The sequence below is a fragment of the Zingiber officinale genome, chromosome 9A, assembly GCF_018446385.1.
Source record: "Zingiber officinale cultivar Zhangliang chromosome 9A, Zo_v1.1, whole genome shotgun sequence".
In the NCBI taxonomy this organism is placed as follows: Eukaryota; Viridiplantae; Streptophyta; class Magnoliopsida; order Zingiberales; family Zingiberaceae; genus Zingiber; species Zingiber officinale.
This window is the reverse complement of record NC_056002.1, coordinates 136,756,110-136,778,201: the sequence shown is the minus strand read 5'-3', so window position 1 is coordinate 136,778,201 and position 22,092 is coordinate 136,756,110. Positions and strand designations below refer to the sequence as shown.

The 22,092-nt window shown below is 34.9% G+C and overlaps 1 protein-coding gene across 1 annotated transcript; it reads left to right on the top strand.

The window, feature by feature from the left end:
• The first annotated feature begins 19,456 nt into the window (after positions 1-19,456).
• On the top strand, positions 19,457-21,423 carry LOC122021255 (NAC domain-containing protein 76-like). Its single transcript, XM_042579351.1, has 4 exons — positions 19,457-19,579; positions 19,639-19,819; positions 19,888-20,174; positions 20,778-21,423. Exons 2-4 carry the CDS (start codon positions 19,648-19,650, stop codon positions 21,297-21,299), a joined length of 981 nt encoding a protein of 326 aa, XP_042435285.1. The 5' UTR covers positions 19,457-19,579; positions 19,639-19,647; the 3' UTR covers positions 21,300-21,423.
• Positions 21,424-22,092: the final 669 nt, after the last annotated feature.

Genomic DNA, 22,092 nt, shown 5'->3' with positions numbered 1-22,092 from the left:
TATTGGATGTAGACATTATATGTGTAGAATCTATAATCCCACATCTATTATCATCCATGGGTTGATAATAGATGTCTACTATATATAGGGCTGGTCCCAAGGGTTTAGGGTTTAATCTTAACAAAACTTTTGATTCCTCATTGACCTAAAGCTTTTCAGCGCTGTCAGCCCTAAGCCTCTTGGAAGATCTTCCTTTTTCTTTCCGGTACATCTTCTTCTACAAGAATTATTTCTAAACGACACTAAAAAGGATGACTCTTCAATTAGGTTCATTGTCATATTTATTTATTCTTTATGTTATTATGTTATGTCCTCGATGAAATAAATATTCATGCTCATTTGTTCTTGTATTTCTAATATACGAATTCTTATACGATTATTAGAATCCATATGACTTAGATTTTACAAGAACCATCAATTAGTATCAAAGCCGAGTTGTTCTGTTTCGTCTTTGTTATTGACAATAAAGTTTAAATTCTTTGTCAATTTGTTGTATGTATGCTAGATCAAGTTTTCTTAGTATAATATAATTTTTTATCGTCAAAAATCATGTAAGAGAAAAACTAGGATAGGCTTGTTGACGTGGCCCATTTTGCATGTCACTAAACACTTCAAATTAATAAAGATTGAAAACTCAATTAAACTCAAGAAAAGAAATGTAGCATAGGTCCCAAGTCGTATTTTTCCAGGTGAACTAGCTAGTGTGTTTATGATTTAGATGCTAAATTACTTTTGGGTTATTTATTAATAAAGAATGAAAATTCCTGAGTTAAAATCAAAGTTCTAGAGTATAAAATGAAATGCAACTATATATGAAAGGAAATCAGTCACCAAGAAAGATTTTAAGATGAATGAGATTATTTCTACTTGAAACTTAACTAATGCTAATTACCAATGGAAAGATAGCAACTTATCTCAGAAGTCTACTAATGAATCCAAACTGATGTGTGTTCTACTCAACCAACTAGATCAGGAATATAAGCCTAATTGCAGAATTAAAACTACTCGCCAATTGGGTTGTTAGTCTACCATAAGATCAAAAGGGAAATCCTAATTACAGCATTCTAAACGGTAACAATTCAACTCGGGAAGTGTTCTTATGATTAAGAAACCAAAACTAAAACTAGGATCTATCAATTGAGTCTAAATGCTTAATGTAAAACATCCACAAACTCAAATCAGTGTTCAAAAACCCTTCTCTCTGTCAAGGCGCAAAGAAGCTCTTGGAAACTCCCTTCAAGCAATTGTCAGGTAAATCCAAACTCTTAGCTAGAAAATTAGATACACACAACTCGTGGAAACCTCCCTACAAGCTCACGATCACATTGGAAGCTCGTCACTCGAAGAACAGAGGAAGAAGAACTGGATCGCGATAGCCAATCGATTGATCAGATCGATTACGAAGTCGCGAGCAGATTGGAAGATGGATTGGAAGCAGAAACTCTAGGAAAACTCCTCCGAACCTTCTGTTGATTGGTAGAGCTCTCAGATCAGGGAAACTCCCTCGATCGGAGCTCGTCTGTGGTGTGCGAAGAGTAGGAATCACGGACAAGAGAACCTCCCTCTGTCGCGATTTGTTCCTCGGATGATGATCGCCGGTTGCTCAAAATCTCGCCGTCGATGATGGGTCTCGATCGCCAATCTAGAAGTGGACGAAGCACAAGCCACTGTTCACCATGCCGGAACCAAGTTTTTGAATTCAACTTTGAACCGGGTTCAATGATTTGGACCAAGTTGAACAGTGTCTGGTTCACTGGTTGGGTTGAGTCAATTCAGCTTGTACCCTTGCTTGTAATTCCATGAATCACCTACAACACCAAACAAGAAATTCATAGATTAAGGGTAATAAATGTGGTTAGCTTAAATCAAATCTTACATTGTACAATCATATCACAAATCAACACAACAAAACACAACAATTCTCCAAAAATCATTCGAAATTCAATAAGATAATTTGCCCCATGAATCAACTATCAAAATCCCTCACACTTATTCTGTCTCATGCAAGTCAAAAAAATTACAATCCTACTTTGATGGTATCTCCAAGCACATTCCTAAACATAAGCAACTGCCTATTTATGATTTTGATAGGACCAGCAAGAAAATGTTCTAATAGGTATTGTAGCGTGTTGTTGGTATGGATATACAAAAAAACATGCATCATATATTTTAGGTGGAATTAGCAACAATGTGTTGTTGATCTTGTTAGGATTAACAGAAGAGTATTGTAATAGGTATGGTGTAGTGTGTTGGTGGCATGAAAAGACCAGTAACACATTGTTGCTCTTCTAGGGGAGTTCAACAACAACGTGTTGCTGGTCTGGCTTGGATCAGCAATAGTTCTAATAGGTATTGTATAGTGTGTTGCTAGTATGGAAAGATTAGAAACATATTGTTGTTGATCAAGGGGAGATCAAAAACAGCGTATTGTTGGTCTTGGTCGGATTAGCAACAGATTGACGAATTAATAAAACAACGTATTGTTGGTATTGCTGCCTATTTGTCGGGTAATGGTGCACCGATCGACTATCTTTTTAGTTTTTTAGACATCTAAAGAGTAAGTTTTTGACGAATTAATAAATAATTTTTTTAATGGACAATTGACTTAAAAATACTGAACTAGATAAGTTGTCTATCGTAGCGTTTTCTAATTTGCTCGGTGTTACTCATCAGATTTAACACGAGAGGAAGGAAAGATGATTCCATTTAGTTTAGATTAAATTTAATTTGCAAATAAATTTAAAAATTAATTATTCTTAATTATATACCAAATAAATAAATAAAAATTATTTTAACTCTTGTAAAATATATATTTTCTTGTCATGCATCGGTTAGATATTGATAACAACAACAATCCGTTGACCTCCATTGGCAATGAATTAAAAAAAAAAAGTCAATGCTAAAATTATATCTCTATGAGTTGACTCCCAGACAACATTTAATATTACATCCAAAATCCATTTATTTTCACATATCCTACCAATTATACATTGATTGAAAGTCTGCTTCAATTTTTTTTTAATACCAAATATTTAAATCTTATAATCTGATTAATCCGGGGATAAACAATTCAGCCTCATACAGTGCTCTTGACATAATACCCTAACTTCACTAGTAGTTTGATTGTTATGTATATATATACTGCATAGAAATTGAACTTGCTTAATTCATCTTTGTATAAACAGATAGATTCATGATCCATCATTTTACTTTTTATGAGTTTTATCATTTTATGTGTCTATCCTTGAATATTTCTTTTCTTTCCTTAAGTATATCATTTTTTTACAATTAAATAACTTCAAAAACTAGATCTGAGGCTTCATTACTATTAGAGGAGGCGGCCTATGATGGTAGATGGATCAATTAATTGAAGAGTTGTCGCCATGTTTTTAATCGAGAATGACTAATTTAATTAAACCGCTATGATAGATAATTAGAAGCAATGGATCTAATCAACAAACATGGATGACAATGATATTAAATATTGAGAATTTAAACTGGTAAACAACTCTTGCTCACCTAGCTAGAAGTCCAAATGCACCTGTCATCCCAAGTGCCTTATCAATTCCACCAACTAGTTTGAATGAATCGACCTAATATACCAAATTACAAAGAAATAAGAATGTGCCATAAAACACTTTCATTAATGTGGAGGCATGATAAACAACAAAACATATATTATTTTCACTAATATTTTGGATGAAATTTAGATAGTAATAGAGTCAGATGATGATACCATCGAACAGTACTAATTAAGTTATAATTAATTGGTCACAACTCACATGCATGAACATTAGGATAATTCTATAGATATATATCTCATATAAGTTGCGAAGACACATTGTGGTTGGCTATTTATAAGTCATGATTAGGTCCCTATGATTTAATTCGACTAGATGACAAAGGAGACATATATGTTGTTTTATTTGCAAAAGGCAAATGATGAGTGTCCCTCATGGCACTGGTGCTCCTCAAGAATGCAGATCGATAAAAAAAAATTATTGTAAATTAATGACGGATTTTTATCATTAGCGATTGATTTTTAAAATCAATTGATTTTTTTGTGACCGATAGTTATAAGACCGACAAAATAGCGACGCTTTATTTTTTATCTTTACTTTTCTACGTGTTTCACAATGGTTGAGAGATCGGCATGGCTGACGGCCCTAGCTAATGTACGAGTTGACCGTGGCTGTGAGAGGTGGCCAACAGTGAGTGCATCGTGCGAGCAACCGTGCCTACACAAGGCGGTCTCCCTGGGTCACATCGCACTAAGAATTCATAGTGGAAGTTCTTCTAGAGCATCCTTTAGAACTTTTACTGTAAATTGACAATAAGGAAAAAAACTCCCTCCATAATGAAAGGAAATTTTTCTCTTTAATCGAAGTACGGAGCCGCTTCTTCAACATTTTGTTTTTTTATATATTATCTTTTTTAATAATTGTAAAAAAAACAAAGGCTAAAAAGCTGTTGTATGTGTTATATCATTGAACAACATCTATTTTAGCCATTATTCATTAATGGTTAAATTTATTTTTTTAATCTATTTTTTTTTTTATATAAATACATGATCAATTTTATTTTTTTTTCATTCATCTAATTGTTATCTTCATTTTTGACTTCTTTCCTCAACTCTATATTTTTCAATCATAAAAATATCTTGATTTATTTCAAATGACTCAAAATTCAGATTGATCTATGCTCTATGAATTTTGGAGAAATGAATTGACGGAAGATGCGGAGGATATAGATGAGCGAAGAATGCTCCAACTATATGAGCAGCGACAAACGGTGCGTCAAATAGCTCAAAGTTCTTCCGGTAGAACACAGAGGAGAAGGTATTTGAATCGGGATCGTGAAGTTGGACATGCTCATCTTTTCAATGATTACTTCTCTGATGATCCGGTATATCCTGATGACATATTTCGACGTCGATTTCGAATGCAAAAAGAGATATTCCTTCATATAATTCATGCTATGAAAAATCATTCCGAATATTTTCAATGGAAGGTCGATGCAGCGGGGAAAAAAGGTTTGTCACCACTTCATAAATGCACAGCGGCTATTCGTCAATTGACATATGGAGTTCCTGCTGATCATTATAATGAGTATCTACGGATTGCTAAAACAACTGTCATCCAATGTTTATTCAACTTTTGTCAATGTGTAATTGAAATGTTCGGGCCCAATATTTAAGAAGACCTAATGCTGCTGATATCCAACACTTGCTTTAAATGCATGAGCAGAGACATAGTTTCCCTGGCATGTTGGGTAGTCTTGATTGTATGCATTGGCAATGGAAAATTTGCCCCGTCGCTTGGAAAGGCTAGTTTACTCGAGGAGATCATGGCGTCCAAACAATTGTGCTCGAAGTCGTTACATCTTCGGACTTGTGGATATGACATGCCTTTTTTGGGATTGCAGGGTCACGTAATGATATCAATGTGCTTAACGAATCACCATTATTTAACGACGTCTTACAAGGGAATGCACCCGAGGTTAATTTTACGATTAATAATACACAATATACAAAAGGATACTATCTGGACGATGGGATCTATCCAGAATGACTACTTTCGTCAAGAGCTTTCCATGTCTCCAGCATCCCAAGAGAAAAATATTTAAGGAACGATATTTGAAGGCCGCGAGAAAGGATGTCAAGAGAGCATTTGGGATGCTCCAATCACGATGGCCAATGATAAGAGGTCCAGGACGATTTTAGTATAAGGATAATTTGAAGGGCATCATGTATACCTGTATTATTTTGCACAACATGATTATTGAGAATGAAGGAAATGCAGTAGTCAATTGGTCGGATGATGAAGGAGATCCTCAATCACAAATATTTCAAGATTCCACTCAAGAATTCCAAGCATACATCTGCAGAAATTACGAGCTACGTGATAATCAACTACATCATCAACTTCGAGCCGACTTAGTTAAGTATATTTGGGCACACTATAATTGTAATCAGTGAAAAAATAATTTATTAATTATGATATATGTATTGTGATATTTATGTAATTTTTTTAACTATCAAAGTTATTTTATGTTAGTAATTTATGAATTTATATTTTATTAAAATTTAATTATATAAAATGTAAATACGAAGGAGAGATTAATGAAATATATATAATGAAAAGTGTGGACCCATGAAGAAATTGTTGAGAAGTTTTTTGATAGTGGAGAGGGGTGTGAGGTTTTAACTTTTGATGTGGCATAGATGTGACAACGAAAGAGCTCTCAATGGGCTCTAACCACTGTGGATGCCCTAAGCAGTCATGGCTGCAAGAGGTAGCCAACCCTTGCTGCATGCGTGCGACAGCTAACCCTGGCCCCTTAGTGTTGGCAGTCGTGTCCACATGACGTGGATGCCCCTAGTTGCTTAGTGAAGGTGGCCGATCTTGGCCGCTTTGCGATGATAATCATGCCACCTTTTGGGTGCCCTTGCCCACTCTAGAGGCCCCTAGCATCGTTCGACTGTCCTTAGTCAAAAATGAAAGAAATTTTAAATTTTAAATTTCAATTTTGTAAAGAAAGAAAATAAATCTTATATAAAAAGAAATTTTCATAATAGACAAAAAAAAATAACAAAGCAAAATGATTATATAGATAATCTCTAACTCCTAAATACCAAAAATATCAAAAAAAAAAAAAATTAAATATTATAAAAAAAATTACTAAAATAGTAAAAAAGCTCCGAATATATCTAAACTGTGAAATTTAGGCTCGAAAATTGACAGTTATTAGTTATCTAATAACAAATATAGATTTTTGAATTCTATACGTGTGGGGGCTGACGGATCTTAATTTTGAGTCCCGAGTCAAAGTTATGTATTTCGAAAAATTTGACCCTCCTTTGTTGAGCTTGCATCATTGTGACGACGCTACTAGCCGCCCGTGGCACGCAAGGTGGTTGCTTATGCTCACATGAGAAGATATCATAAGTTGATTAACGTTGATCCTCCTTTTTGTTAATCGGTCATCAAAGTAAATCCGAAAATATAAGTGACAGACGGCCCAACAACCCAACATCCTAGATTTTTTATTCTATTAGAATAAAATACCATGCAATACATTGTACTTAGAAATTAAATCGTGGATACTTAAGAGACTGCATAAGTACCCTAGCTACTGCACCGTAGCCCAGGCAACATGCTGATCATTTTAGATAACGAATGAAATGCAATCAAATTCAACGTGTTTTGTATACTCAATAAATAGTTGATTATTTGTACTATAGGTATAGTGTGATCTTCACAATGCATATTCATTAGTTCTATACCTTGGCTCCAATAGTTCTATCTGGTCAAATCCAAGGTACTTAAGAATAAATCATGCTTTCATATTATTTTTAAGTTGGTATCATATATTCAATTTAAGTTGATTAATTTTGAGGATGACCGATTCAGGCATACAAAAAATTTTCACCAACCACTGCAATAAATCCGAAAGCAATCACAATGAGTGATCCATCAGTCCAGCGTTCTTATATCAACCTTATCAATTAATTTATTAAAGTTAAGATTCTATCCTCGTATGTTTTTACATCATCTCAAATTGGTCAGATTGGTCGGGTTCAAGTTCGGATTTAGAGGTTTCGAGTTGAATTCGGATTCAGATTAGGTTAAAAAAAAAAAATTCAACCTGACCGATCTACTGGAATTAACACTCTTATATGCAAATGAATCAATGGCTAGTTAGCGTTTGGTTCAAGAGTGACGATCAAAGATAAGGAACCCAACATATATAACCCGTTCATGTTTCATTAAGAAAAGTAATTCTCTTGTAAAATACAAGCGAAAGGTGGAAGAGAGAAGCTCTCCCAACTTATATAAGCAGACAAACATTATGTCAATAAGCACTCGTTCCTATAATTAATTATCAACACTCCTTGTCCTCTTATTTGTTCCTTCTTGATAAGCATCAGCTCTTTTGTTAAATATATATGCTATCTACTTTGTCCAACCAAACTGCAGAGCAGAGTGACGAATAGAGCAGGAAAAAAAAAACAATTAGAATGTAAAGACTTAATTAATTTAATCGTAGTCCTTTACTATAAGAAGTAGAATCCAATGGCTTTAGAAGTGCCTGGCTTCATGTGATTAGGCGAGAGGTCCCTTTCATGCCATGCCAGTTCTAGTAGATAATCACATCTTCCTTTTGTTAGTTCTCTTATTTAATGGAAATCTGTCCTCACAAGATGCTCATTTTGTTTGGTACCTGAGAGGGATATGAAGAAGTCAAATATGGTTCACCTGTATGTGCAAGTTTAGATGCCAAGGAAGTCAAGGATTGAAGCGAATCAACTAACAGATAAGTATAAATTAATATGAAGGAGCAATGACGTTATGAAAACAAATGATTAAATACAGTACTAGTGGCAATGTTTTTGTTGAGCTAAAAGAATAAGTGGCAGAAGTCTTGTGACACTGCAATTTCACCCGAAATTTCTCCATGAGCCTTAGAAGATGATAAGGTATATATCATGGACTTCACAATTGGGCCTAAAAAGAAATATCTTATTGCTTTTAGAAATTAAAATAGTTTTGAAGTGTATCTCTCTCTCTGCCAATGAGTTTTTCTCTTAAAACACATATCTAAAATTCACTCCATCCCCTTTAACTTATCTGAATTTTATATCTATCTAGAATTCACTCCTCTAAAATTTTGACGGTTACTTAACATTCAGTTGCTTACAACTTGCTAGGATTTCTCATCACTTGCCAAATGTTCGATCCCCTTTTATCTACTTAGAATTTTTACCTACCTAGAGTTCACTTCTCTAGAGTTTTCACTTTTACCTAACATTTGATTTTCTACGACATATATGAACTTCCCACTTACCTAACATTCGATGCAGGAGGATCCGAATATCTTTCATACTATTTTTAATAATTTTAGAATTTTTTAATATTTTTGGTAATTTTTATCTTTTATATTTTTGAATTTTGAGTCCGTTTAGATATTTTAGATTATGAGTTTGCTAGGATTTCTTTGTTTTCTTTACAAGCTAGAATTTTCGGTCTATATAAACGTCTTGTTAGTCAAGGTTTAGGGTGAAGTTTTTGGATTAATAATATTTTTCAGTAGTACCGTTTATTTTCCTATTTCTTGGTATTCTTCCAAATGAACAGGTTTTAGAAGATTATTTCTGGTGTTCTCAGTCAATCAACAGAATCAATATAACCTACAAGATAATCACTATCTCGCTCAGCATCAGTTGGTATCAGAGCTCTAGATCCCATGGATGGTTGTCATGATCATGGTCATGACAGGCAAGTTCTGGCTAAGAAAGCCTCACACATTGATCGTAGCACCCAAGACAAGATACTTGAAGACCTATAAAGACAAGTCACAGAGTTATCCCAGTGTCTAGCTGCGCAAGATCTTGAAAATCATGAGGCAAATGATTGAGGTCGTGACAAGCCTGTTCTGGATAAGGAAGCCTCACTTTGTAATCATAGTGCTCGAGATCTTAAAGGTTGTAAGTTCTTTTATTTTAATTTGGATAAAATTTTCTTGAGAAAAATATAGACGATGAGATTGAAATAATTAGTGATCCAATTTACGATGAAGATGAGACTGAGTCAACTAATGAGACAGTATATGATGAGCTACTTTATGATGTTGGCCCTGAGATTTTAGCCGTTCACAAGAGACTGCTATTTCCTAAGTACAAATCAGGGGATTTTTCTCACCCGACCCGCGTAGATTTTAGACCGTTAGAGTTTATAGATGGTGGTTGTTATATGCATGATCAAGCCACAGTGTGTTACATTAATACAATTAACCAAACAACTCTAGGCCTTCATGTGATCAAAAAATAGTTTACGAAGGTTCCTAATGTTAGCTGGCAAGTAAATCTTTTTGGTCATTCTGCTGTACCTGCTAACTTGCTGGAAGCCGAGCTTGGTTTTGATTATGTATACTCCATGAGAATTGATTATTTAGACAAACAAGATGATCCTATTATATTTGATTACTATATTGAAGAACTTAGTAAATATGAACTTGAGAGACTAACTAGAGTTTTTATTCAAGAGATACATGATCTAATTGACATTCACACAGATGTTCCAACACCTAATATGAGGACTAATTCACAGATAACAATTTAGATACTAGACGAGTACTCAAAGTTTCATGATTATCCACCAACATTTGTTACTGAAAAATTTATTGATCTTCGAGGAAAACTTATTGATTCTCAAGGAACTCTTGGTAGAAGCACTACTCTAAACTTGAGGATGAGTTTTTTTTCAACCCAAGACGACTGATGAAGGAGGATCCAAATATCTGTCATAATATTTTTAGTAATTTTTAAGCTTTTTTGTATTTAAGGTATTTTTGATATTTAGGGTATTTTTGATCATTTTTATCTTTTATATTTTTGAATTTTGAGTTCGTTAGGGATTTTTGGATTGTAAGTCTGTTAAAAAATTTCCTTTTTATTAAGATTTCTTTCCTTTCTTTACAAGTTAAAATTTTAGATCTATATAAGTATCTTGTTAGTTAATGTTTAGGGTGAAATTTTTGGATTAATAATATTTTTCGGCAATGAAGTTTATTTTCCTATTTCTTAGTATTCTTTCAAATCAACAAATTTTATAAGATTATTTATGGCATTCACAGTAGAAACAACGGAATTAATATAACTCACAGAAGAATTGTTATTCCATCCGGATTCAACGTCCGATCCCCTTTGACATACTTAAACATTACAACTATTTAAAATTCAGTCCTCTAGAATTTCCACTTATGTTTCCACTCTTGCCTAACATTCAATTTCCTACCATCTGTCAGGATTTCTATCAATTGTCAAGAATCATGTCACCTTTAACTTGGCTTGGATTAATTTTTGATTAATCTTTATTAGAGATCGATTGTATCTCAAATCTCCCTCTCATACTTCTATAATCAAACATATTGATCAAATATCAAAATCCTAAATTGGAAATCGATTGTACCAACACAAGTCATTATATAACTTTTTTATTTTGCGACTATCTCCAATCAGGCTTCTGGTCCCATAGATGCATCAAATCTCTTGGCTGGCTCCATGTGTCTGTCTTTCATGCATCTCCTATGTAATTTGCCTCCCAAGAACAACTTCATTCCAAGACTCCCATCCTATTTCCTTCTAATGTCTCACGCCATCCTTCTTTGATCTCCATAGATCTTGAGCCATCAGTATCCATTGACCTTAACCATGTCAAGTCATCTTTATATGTATTTACTGAAGTCTTGCATGATTCAAATATGCATCAAACGTAGAAGTAACCCTAACTTAAATTATTTGTCCAAACATTTAAAATCTATGAACAATCCTGATAATCAAAAGGGTTAAGTATACTTTACAAATAAACACAATAAAATCATAAACCTCACCACCTCAAATAAACTTTAAGGAATTAGGATTTTCATCCACTAGTTGATCGAATCCAATACCAGCAACTAAATTCTTAATTACGATAAATTTTAAGATCATATCTGCCTATATTGAGCTATATCCTCTCCTCCTGGGTATAGGGCACTATGTAGCTTCCTTGTTATGTTGTCGTCTCCAATCAAGTTTCTCATCCTACGGATGCATCCAAGCCCTTGGCTCACTCCATGTATCATCTTTCATGCTTCTCCTCTGTAATTTACCTCCCAAGAACCATTGCACTCTATTGCTCCTATCCTATTGTTCTTTTGATGTACCATGTCATTTGTTTTCAATCTCCACATACCTTCAGCCATTTGTATCCCCCGACCTTGATCATGTCAGTCGTCTCCATGTGCATTTCTTTAAGTCTTACATGACTCAAATACACATCAAATATACAGGTGACATTAGATAAGGTAATGATTATCCTGCGGGCTAATGAAAAGGGAGATTGGAGATGGCAAGAAGAGAACCTAAAGAAAACAAAGAGAAAACTCACACGGTACCACAAAAAACTTTGTTAATACTGTAGCATGATTTCTCATACATCTAATATGTATGATATAGACCATGGAACCTTGGATTCTAAGACTTAAAAAGAAAAGAAATCCTAAATTTTAGACCTCAATTTTAATCTGGTAAATAAAAGAAAGAAACCTTACTAGAAAAGAAAATTTGTAATAGATAAAAATTAGTAAAATAGAATGTTGATATATATAATACATAACCCCTAAATACCAAAAATACTTTATATACAATAAAATAGAAATTACTAAAAATAGTAAAAGGCTAAAAAGGATTTAAATGGAGGAATTTGGGTTCGAAAATTGATAGTTATGAGTTTCCAAATAACAAATGCAGATTTTTAAATTTTGTACATGTGATCACTGGCAGAGCTTGATTTTGAGTCTCGAGTCAAAAGTAATATCTACCGAAAGATTAGGTCATCCTAAATTGATCATACATTATGACTTAAACTATTTGTTCAAATATCAAAACCTTTGATATAATCAAAAGGTCAATCACACCAATAGAGATTACTAGAATTATTTGATAAGAGAATCAACATTCTTTAGTACTTATGTGTTAGACCATTGTAAATGTTGTATACGCTCCTATTTTTTGACATGTTGCTAGCCTTATGAAGGTGAATGGTAATTGATAGTGGACTTATCACTCTCAGTAAAAGATATAATTGATGTTCACTTAAATTAAATCTATGTATCAAGAAAACTAGTTGAGAAGGAATTTTCAAGTTGGTGTTCCTTTTAGTGAGCCATGGCCATATCAAATAAATACTTAGACATGCACTAATCAAATTCAAGTTATGCAAGAACGACAATGTGATATGATGATAAAGAAACTATATGCATGTTAACCGCACTGTGGAAGAACTTTTGTGAAAACAACCACTTTTAGATTACTAGATAACCTTGACATCATGCTAGAAGTTAATCAAGACTCATATACCTAAACCAATGAAGAGAGCTCTTCACGAGGATTAAAAGGTTTGATCACTTAAGTAGCACTATGTTTGAGAGCCTACTAAGTCATATGCATAAGATTCATTCTCTTGGCATGTGATGCATATAGCTTGAAGGAGGTTAATACATAACTAATAGTTCGTTATCTTAATTAATTAATTATTCTTATTAATAGATAATTTAATTAGAATAAATTAAGTATTAATTTATTCAATTAGATTTAAAAGATAATAACTATAAAACTAATAGCTCAATTTGATTAATCAAATTAAAAGTAATTAAATTTAAATTTTAATACTGAAAGTGTATTAGTTGTAAGAGTTATAAAATTTATTTTGAAAAATATTTTTATAAGAGTTGTAAATTTTTAAAAGATTGAAAATCTTATAAACTTTTAAAATAATTAATTAGTTAAAAGTGTTGGATTTAGTCTTCATACATAGGATGTGCTAACATGTTAATTAATGACTCACAGATTGTCATGGTAGATGAACTTATTAAAGTGATCTAATTTGTGTGTTGAATCACAGGTTTATGATATTGGATGTGAACTTATATATGTAGAACCCATTAGTTAGGTCGTGTTGTGTGCTGAGTGGGTTTCGTCCAACCCACCGTGCTGGCCATGGCCATGTTCGGCAATGTGGGATGATAGTGGCCACTGTCGTGTTGGACAACATGGATAAGTTGCAGGCATGTTGTGTCAGTCGAACACGATCGTGTTCAGCGCACACTATGGATGCATTATAGCGACGATTGTGCGGTAGCACACGACCAAACTGTGTTACAGTCTGGACGAGCATAAAATGTTAGACAACATGGTCAACCCATGTTATGTCTTGGAAACCCTGTTATTGCTCCGCTATTTGGTTTTCCACTTGAGAGTACTCGGAAACCACTAGTTGCGGAGGATTAATTTCTATTTGATCAAATCTACTTGTGTTTTCTTAATTTTATCTACACATATTATTAAAATGAACTAATGTGAGCCTAAAGGAAGACACTTTAGATATATTTATTGTATTTTGTGTCGATAGGCGTATATCTATACTAAGAGTTATTGGCCTAAAAGAAAATCTTTCTTAGACCAGATATATGTTTAATGTAGCTCACTATAAACACATGATATTATTATGTGAATCATGCGCATAATATATCGGCTCAAAGGAAGACATATTATGTGGCTTATTAAAGGAATAGTGAGCTGCGGTTATAATTCAAATAACTAAACCTAGCTCATATTCGGTAACATTTATAAATCATGCGCATAATGTTTTGGCCCATAGGAAGATGCATTTTGTGACTGACTATAGTTGTCTTGAGCTTGGGTTAAAGAGTGTCGTTAACAAGTTACAATTTAATCTAAAGTTTGATGCCGATGATAATAACATCCTAGTTTGTTTAGACACTAGACATACCACATATAAAATGACTAAGAATATGAGTAAAAGTGATACAATTGTAATCTCATTCAACTTTGTTAGTTCTGAAGTTAATTTAACTATTACACTCGATGACATTTGGTGGATAGATACTATAACAACTACTCATATAAATGTCACTATGCAAAGTTGTATAAGTAGTCGATTGCCAAGTAATGGTGAAAGATACATGACTAAAGTAACAACTATAAGGTTTTTTTGACTTTGTCTAGGAATCAATGTATTTTTGGATTTAGAAAATATATTTAATAGTATCATTATTTAGACAGAATTTAATTTCCATTTCTTGTTTGGATAAGTTCGGGTACTTTTGTTCATTTGGAAATAGAACATTTAGTGTTTTTTCAAAATTCAACTTTGATTGAAAAGTTGTACAAGTTAAACACCATAGCTCTTGCAAAAAATTTCATAAGACATAGTATAGGTACAAAATACGATGAGAATTCATCAATGTTATAGTATACATGTTTAGGACATATATTCAAATTCCCTTAACATTTCAGACTTTGATGTCCGCATAGAATGTATGTGTCAAAGGAAAGACTATTAACAATAAGAATAAAGGTGCAAATTGATATAGTAGCGTCTTAGAACTGATCCATATGGGGATATATGCAGGTTATTCCCTACAACATCTTAGTGTTAGATTATATATATTTATTAGAATTATTTGTTTATAGTCTTTAGAATAATTTAGTCTTTTACTTTTCAATTTAGGGTTTAGGATTTTTTTTAATCTAGATATATAAAGCTTTGTACTCTTTATTTCTCAAACACTTTTTGGATTTATCAAGATGCTTACTTTTTTTCTCGTCAATTTTTGCACTTACAATTATCATACATGCTTTATCAGTTTCATTGACTACTCATGATATGTTTATTTGCACCTTTTGCATGAGAAGTCATAATCTTTGGAAGTGTTCAAGATATTTAAAGCTAAAGTTGAAAATCAACTAAATAAGAAGATTAAAGCTATCAGATCCGACTGTGGAAGTGAATATTATAGTCGATATGATGGATCAAGTGAGCAACATCTAAGATCTTTTTCAAATTACCTTTTTGAGTGTTGAATAGTAGCTTCGTACATCATGTCTGACACTCATCATCAGATTAGTATAGCTAGGCATACAAACTAGTCCCTAAAGAATATGGTAAGGGGTAAGATGTTACTTTCTTATTTGCAAGAGCTTTAAGTTTTATGTCCCTTCAAGTAGATCATTTTCGAGACGGGAAATGACAAGTTTATTGAAGATAATGGGAATGCTAAACTCAAGGAAATATCTTTTAAAGAGGAGAGCATTGTGTAGGACTCGATCGTGTGATAAGGGTGTGTGAATATCACTCATGGAAAATTCTTCTTTTCTTTTTAAAAACAAAACGGATAAGCAATGGAAAAACAAATATGAGAGAAGGACTCGGACGGTTACTTAGTTTATAGTCCAGTGACTCTTATTTCAAGACCCATAATCTTTTAATCGTTTTCGAATGGACAATTAACTAATATCCTCTTTTCGAAAATTTTTAATTTGAAAAAGAAAGAAATATTTACAAGAACAAATAATGAACCACAGAGTAAGTAACTACCTTTCACACGGAGGTTTAGAGATATTGACTCGGTCAATATTGATTCGTGGATATTCCTTGAATTAGTAAAAAAAATCATATGTGGCATTTTGTAAATTTGGAAAATAAAAAAGTCGGCTTTATTTGGGAAAACACCACAACAAGTCGGATTTGTTTTATATGAACTGGGAATGGCGTAGTTTATTTTTAAAAATAAATATAATAAATCTATTCAATCAAATTTTCTACTAGTGACTATGATAAATCAGGAAACGATTGTGATGGGCGGTCAAGAAATTTAACTCTTTTTTTATTGCACGTCTTATTTAAAAGAAAATTTTCTATAAATTTATTATAGTTGGAGATTAAATTATAGATATTTATATGACAACTTAAATATTTTACTATTACACTATAGCCCGAGATATTACTAAAAACAAATATGAAGTGTTAGGAAAGGGAGGGCTGGTTATAAATGCAAGAAGAAATAGCAGTTGGAAATAGAGATAGTACGACAGTTCGTTATCAATTAAGCAAGCACTGTTTCTCCATTTCTCTGCCAATTACTTCAACTCTCACTTGAGTGGAGGGATTATGTCAAATTGACTTATCCCGGCAAATAATTTAAACGAGTTGGATTGAAATTTTATCAACCCATTTAAAAGTAAATTAAGGTGAGTCAATCCACTTGGGCCCTCAACTTGTGCGGATTGACTTGCGACAAACTTGGGTTGCCCAGCTGATTGAGGAAATGCTGAAGCGATCGCTTATGCATCTTGAACAGTCGTTGAGGTCCCTTTGCTTTTTTCTCATGTTCATCGGAACTAAGAGCACACTTGCTACTCTTTTACACTGCATTGATGCAATTAGAGTTACTAGATTAGTTGATAATCATCTTTTATGGTAAATTTTCTTAACTTGTGTTTTTTAAGTAATAAGTGTTAAATTCGTTTTGCTTCATGAACATTTTCTTTTAACTGAATAAGCAACCTGCGAGCCCATCAAAGCCATCGCTGATTATTTTATTTTAGTTTATTTTTTGGGTGAATCCATCGATTGACCTGCCTAATCTGTAATCCGCCTTGAGTTGAGTTAAAGATTTTCTAATTTGTCAAGATGACGGGTTGGTCCACTCCAATCTACCAAATGATCAACTCGCCATGGGTCAACTCATCCCGTCACGGATTGATCCGCCTGACAACTCTAATCACACCAAGACACATCTTGATGTCTGATTCTTCTTAGAGGAAACAAGCTCCCTTCGAACATGATCTGATTCTTGTTACTCAAAAATATTATTTGTCAACTTCCTAGCGACCGACTTCCCGCCGATGATCGATATAATCCATTAAAAATCCGACTAGCTAGGTAAAAACTGATTACTGATCTGACGGGAAAGCTGTTGATGATTTATTCCGAAGTCAATCAGAATCCAATTGTCAAAGAATTGACTATCTCGCGTTCTCTCAGACCGAAACACACGCAAGCAATCCATGAAACCTTAATTTTAGTTTCGTTTAGTTTGTAAACAGGTCGAACACTGCTCGTCGAGCAAGTAAGAAAGCAATTAATGGCACGCAGTTTGTTAATTGGATCGAAGCTGCACCTGCGTGGATGAAAGATAGATAGCGTAAGAATCTACGCAGTTGTGTGCGTACGTCTCGGAATGAATTAAGATTACCATAATTAATGATCAGAAATCAACAGTACTGAGAAAATAAATTAAGGGATTATCGTCGATCGATCGTTAGATTCGAGGCGGCCTCGGCCTCGACCTCGAAGTGAGGGTGGCGGTGGAGTGCTGCTGCGGGATCCTCCACCACCCCTCGCACGTGCATGCCTTTCTTTTCGCAAAAGAATTATGCAATGGTTAGATCTCCCATATATAATAAAGAGATTTAAGATTTAAATTTTAATTATAGTATATTATAAGAGATTTTTTTCTCTGGACTTATATTCTAGATGGTTTTCTTCAGTACTTTTAGATTTATACAGATGATTAATAGAAAATATTCATGAAACTAAATTGATGATCCTTCAAAAAACTGAATAACTAACCTAAAAACAACTAACCCAAGCAATACTCCTTTCATATAATTAAGCGGACAAAAAGTAATAATTCAATTTTTTTTCTTTAATATTGGAAATTAAAATAAATACGGTACTGGGAAACTCTTGGGCGGATTTGACCTTTCATAGAACTTTCAGTTAACTGCCTCCTCTTGGGATAACTCCTTTCAAGTCATCAACCTCTTTTTCCTTGTACCTGTTTCCTTCTTCTTTGATAATAAACCCTTTCAGAGCCAACAACACTAGAGCCTGTCGGCCCTACAGTCGATCGAATCTATATGCCTCAACTCCCCACTTTTCATATGTAAGTCTTTTAGCATATAGTTGGTCAGCCCCAGAGCCGGTCAGACCTATGTGACTCAGCTCCCCACTTCCCATGTGCATGTCTCCTGGCATATAGTTGGTCAGCCCCAGAGCCGGTTGGATTTCCTCTAGGAAACAACGGTCTTAGAGAATCATAACAACTTGTCAGATAATAACGATTACTCGTCATGAAATATTACACTACCTTGACATATACACACAATGGAATCTTCCTTTGAGGGTGGTCAAACCTCCTCCTTTTCTCGACACATTCTGACATCAGACATTCTTTAACACCATATTATTACAGAGATTATGAGGGTTGGTATAAAAGGAGTCCTCTCTTTTGGCCAACTACTCTAGGCTACCCACGTATCTATATTACTATTCTACTGTTCATCTTCTTTTCCATATCTCCACGATTCTAACTTGAGCATTGAAGTATCTGCACCAAAGTCCTCCTCCCTGGTTTTCGCTCTAACGTTCTTGTTTGCTTTTTTTGTGATGTGTGTAGAAAGAATCGCTCGATGTCATCTTTTTCTAGCTCAGAGTCTTCGCACGGTCAGTACCATAGCCACCTACCTATTGCTCATTTTCCCTGATTTTAGACCGGATCAATTACAATCACTAAGTAATTGGTTGATTAGTGCATAAGAATTAAGCATAAGGGAAAATTTGGCATGAGAACCTATTATATTGCTCCCTTGGACCCAGGAATAAGTTTATATAACACTAAAACTATGGTGCATTAATAGAATGGAAGGTTAATTATCAATCAATATAATGCAGAATACAAGAATAAGAAGAAGAATATGGCATGAGAGGAGGCAGGTTGCCATCCCCTCATTCCCTTTGACTACTGATCACTAGATCGATCATTAGTACTCCACTAAATTCTAAATCTTCACACAAATACACAATCACATCTAATGAGGCGATTTTCAGGGGAGGTCTCCTGTTCAACAGACAACCCCCCTTCTTCTCATCACACCCCTCCAAAACAACCCCAAACCCATGGCCTTTGACTGTCACCCTACCTAGCCAGCTAGCTATCTCCCTATATATGCTGTTAATTTACTACTGCGCTACTTGCCATTTTTTTATTTAGCTTACTTAATTCATGCATGGCTGGTTGCGACCACAGCTCAATATGCTCTCTCTTCTTCAATTCCTAGATTAGAGCTCATCTCCTTCAGCGTTCTTTACCCTCTTCCTCATCTATATCTTGGCTTTTCCTCTTGTCCTTTGCTGCCCATGAAGCTCTTGTGAGGAAATCAAGCTCAGTTGTGCGTGCGTTCAATTTTGCTATTCAGTGTTTCTTTCTAACTCAAATTGTTTGCTTTAGCTAGCTAGAATGATGCAGCAAGGCAGTGGGCAGGTGACGGTGCCGCCGGGATTCCGGTTTCACCCCACCGATGAAGAGTTGCTCCATTATTACCTGAGAAAGAAGCTGGCCTATGAAGCCATTGATCTCGATGTTATAAGAGAGGTGGACATCAACAAACTCGAGCCATGGGATCTTAAAGGTAACTAATCTTTCATTAATTCCTTCATTAATTATTTAATTTACTGATGAATGGCATGAGTATTGCAGATAAGTGTAGGGTTGGGTCTGGGCCTCAGACTGAGTGGTACTTCTTCAGCCACAAGGACAAGAAGTATCCGACCGGCACGCGGACGAACCGAGCGACCGCAGTCGGGTTTTGGAAGGCCACCGGGAGGGACAAGACCATCCACCTCAGTAACTGCTCCAAGAGGATAGGAATGAGGAAAACCCTAGTGTTCTACACCGGTAGAGCCCCTCAAGGCCAAAAGACTGATTGGATCATGCATGAGTATCGTCTTGACGATGAAACTACCTTAATGAACAATCATGTTCAGGTATTTATATAGGGATCAATTAATTAAGTTTTAAAAGATTATATATATCAGATCGAAACTTGTTCACGGGACATATATATATATATATCAGATCAAAAGCGTGTTCAAAGATCTATATTTATTACTGAGTATAACACATAATGACTTAATCTTAGACCTAAAAATATCGTTTAAAGTTTTTTTATTTGAAGGTTTCAAATAAATTGTCTTTTTATTAAGATTATTTTCATCTTTTACATCATTAAAATTTTGAAACTATTGGGTATTATTTTTGGAGTTAATATTATTAAATTAAATCTAGAGACAAATAATTCTATGTGTTTGTCAATTTCTTATGTCTTCTTTCAAAAATCTCTATTAAACTAGCCTACGTAATAATTGTTATTCTATTCGACGTCATATTTTCGATCAAGTTTGTTTTCCCTAGCTATTTTATGATCTTTGATGTTTATCTGATGATATATTAGACCTAAATCTTAAAGCCTATATATTTTAAGAAACCATCCAAACCTTTCCCATCTGTTGTATAGAAGTGCATGCATGAATCATGCAAGTTTAACTTAATTATTAATTCCATCATGTACTTAATTGTGTAATTTTCAGGAAGATGGATGGGTGGTGTGCAGGGTATTCAAGAAGAGGAACTTAATCCCAGCACCTGAAGCTAATCTCCCTGAAAAACACCAAGATGATCATCGTCGCAACTTCAACTCGGTGATGATGATAAGTGACTCCCAAAACAACAACAATATTTCAATGTTCCAACAAGTCCCAGATCGCACTACTACTCATCGCTCCCCATTCATTAATGCTTCCTCCATTCACCTCCCTCAGCTCCTGAGCACCGAGTCGGTGGCCGAATCCAGTCACATTAATCCTCCTCTCGTCCTTCCTCCTCCCGCCCTCGACCCCGGCTGCTCGCGCAGCTGCTTCGATCGGTTCGCGGCCGGGGACTGGTCCATCCTGGACAAGCTTCTGGCTTCTCACAGAAACCTGAACCAGATCTTCCAGTGCAGCAATTCTGCTTCTCAGCTAATCGACATGGCGGGTTCCACAGTTCATAGGAGCCCACTGCAGCATCTCGGAGGTGATGCTGCTGCTCTCATGAAATACTACTCAAACTGAGCTAGCTAGCTTAGCTAACCACAAACTTATGGAGATGAATTCATTAATTTCTTTGTGCTTGTGCCTGAATCTGAAGCTTAACGATGCTTTTAATTAGCTGGGTACATACACTTAGTATATTGGAGTGAAAGATAATTGCATTCATCCCAAATACTCTTCATAGTCTGCCCAAGATTATGCGAAAGGAGATAAATAATGGGGTCAGCTTATAATCGATCGTCAAATGACTAAGGGATGAGAGGAATTTTTTCCCAAGAACACATGCTAGTTGAAAATTGATTCTTATCCTATTATAATAAAGCTATCATCCGCTAACAAATTAGACACCCGGTGAGGAGTGTATATAGACTTAGTAGTCGTCCAGATATTTAGGGTTTATCACATTTAATTATCTATGAGTTTTTTCGTTTTCCTTTATCCTTTATGATATGTGATCCGGTAGTAAGGACGGGGATCATTTGTTGGCGGGAGGTCAACGACACGTGGAAGTCAATGGTCAAGAGGGTCAAGCCAGAGGTCGTGCCGAGTAGAGTGACGGGGTCGACTAAGCATCCGACTGATCGGACATCTAGCCAAGGGTCTCCAGACCGGACGAAAGACAGCTCGACCAGGGGTCGGGTTTCCGATGCTCAAGGTAAAAAGGTCTATGGGCCGGGCGGATAGGCCGCTCGGCCGAGCCACAGGATAATAAGGTGTAATCTCAGCCGAGCACGTGAACAGGGCTTCCCGGAGGCCATGAGTGCCGAGCGGCTGGTCCGATCGGCTCGGGAACAGATAAGAACGCTAGGAGACA

Coding starts and splice junctions, on each gene's coding strand:
- LOC122021255 (XM_042579351.1), top strand. CDS start 19,648: ATGATGCAGCAAGGCAGTGGGCAGGTGACGGTGCCGCCGGGATTCCGG. Junction 19,820..19,887: donor CGAGCCATGGGATCTTAAAG/GTAACTAATCTT, acceptor TGAGTATTGCAG/ATAAGTGTAGGGTTGGGTCT. Junction 20,175..20,777: donor TAATGAACAATCATGTTCAG/GTATTTATATAG, acceptor TGTAATTTTCAG/GAAGATGGATGGGTGGTGTG.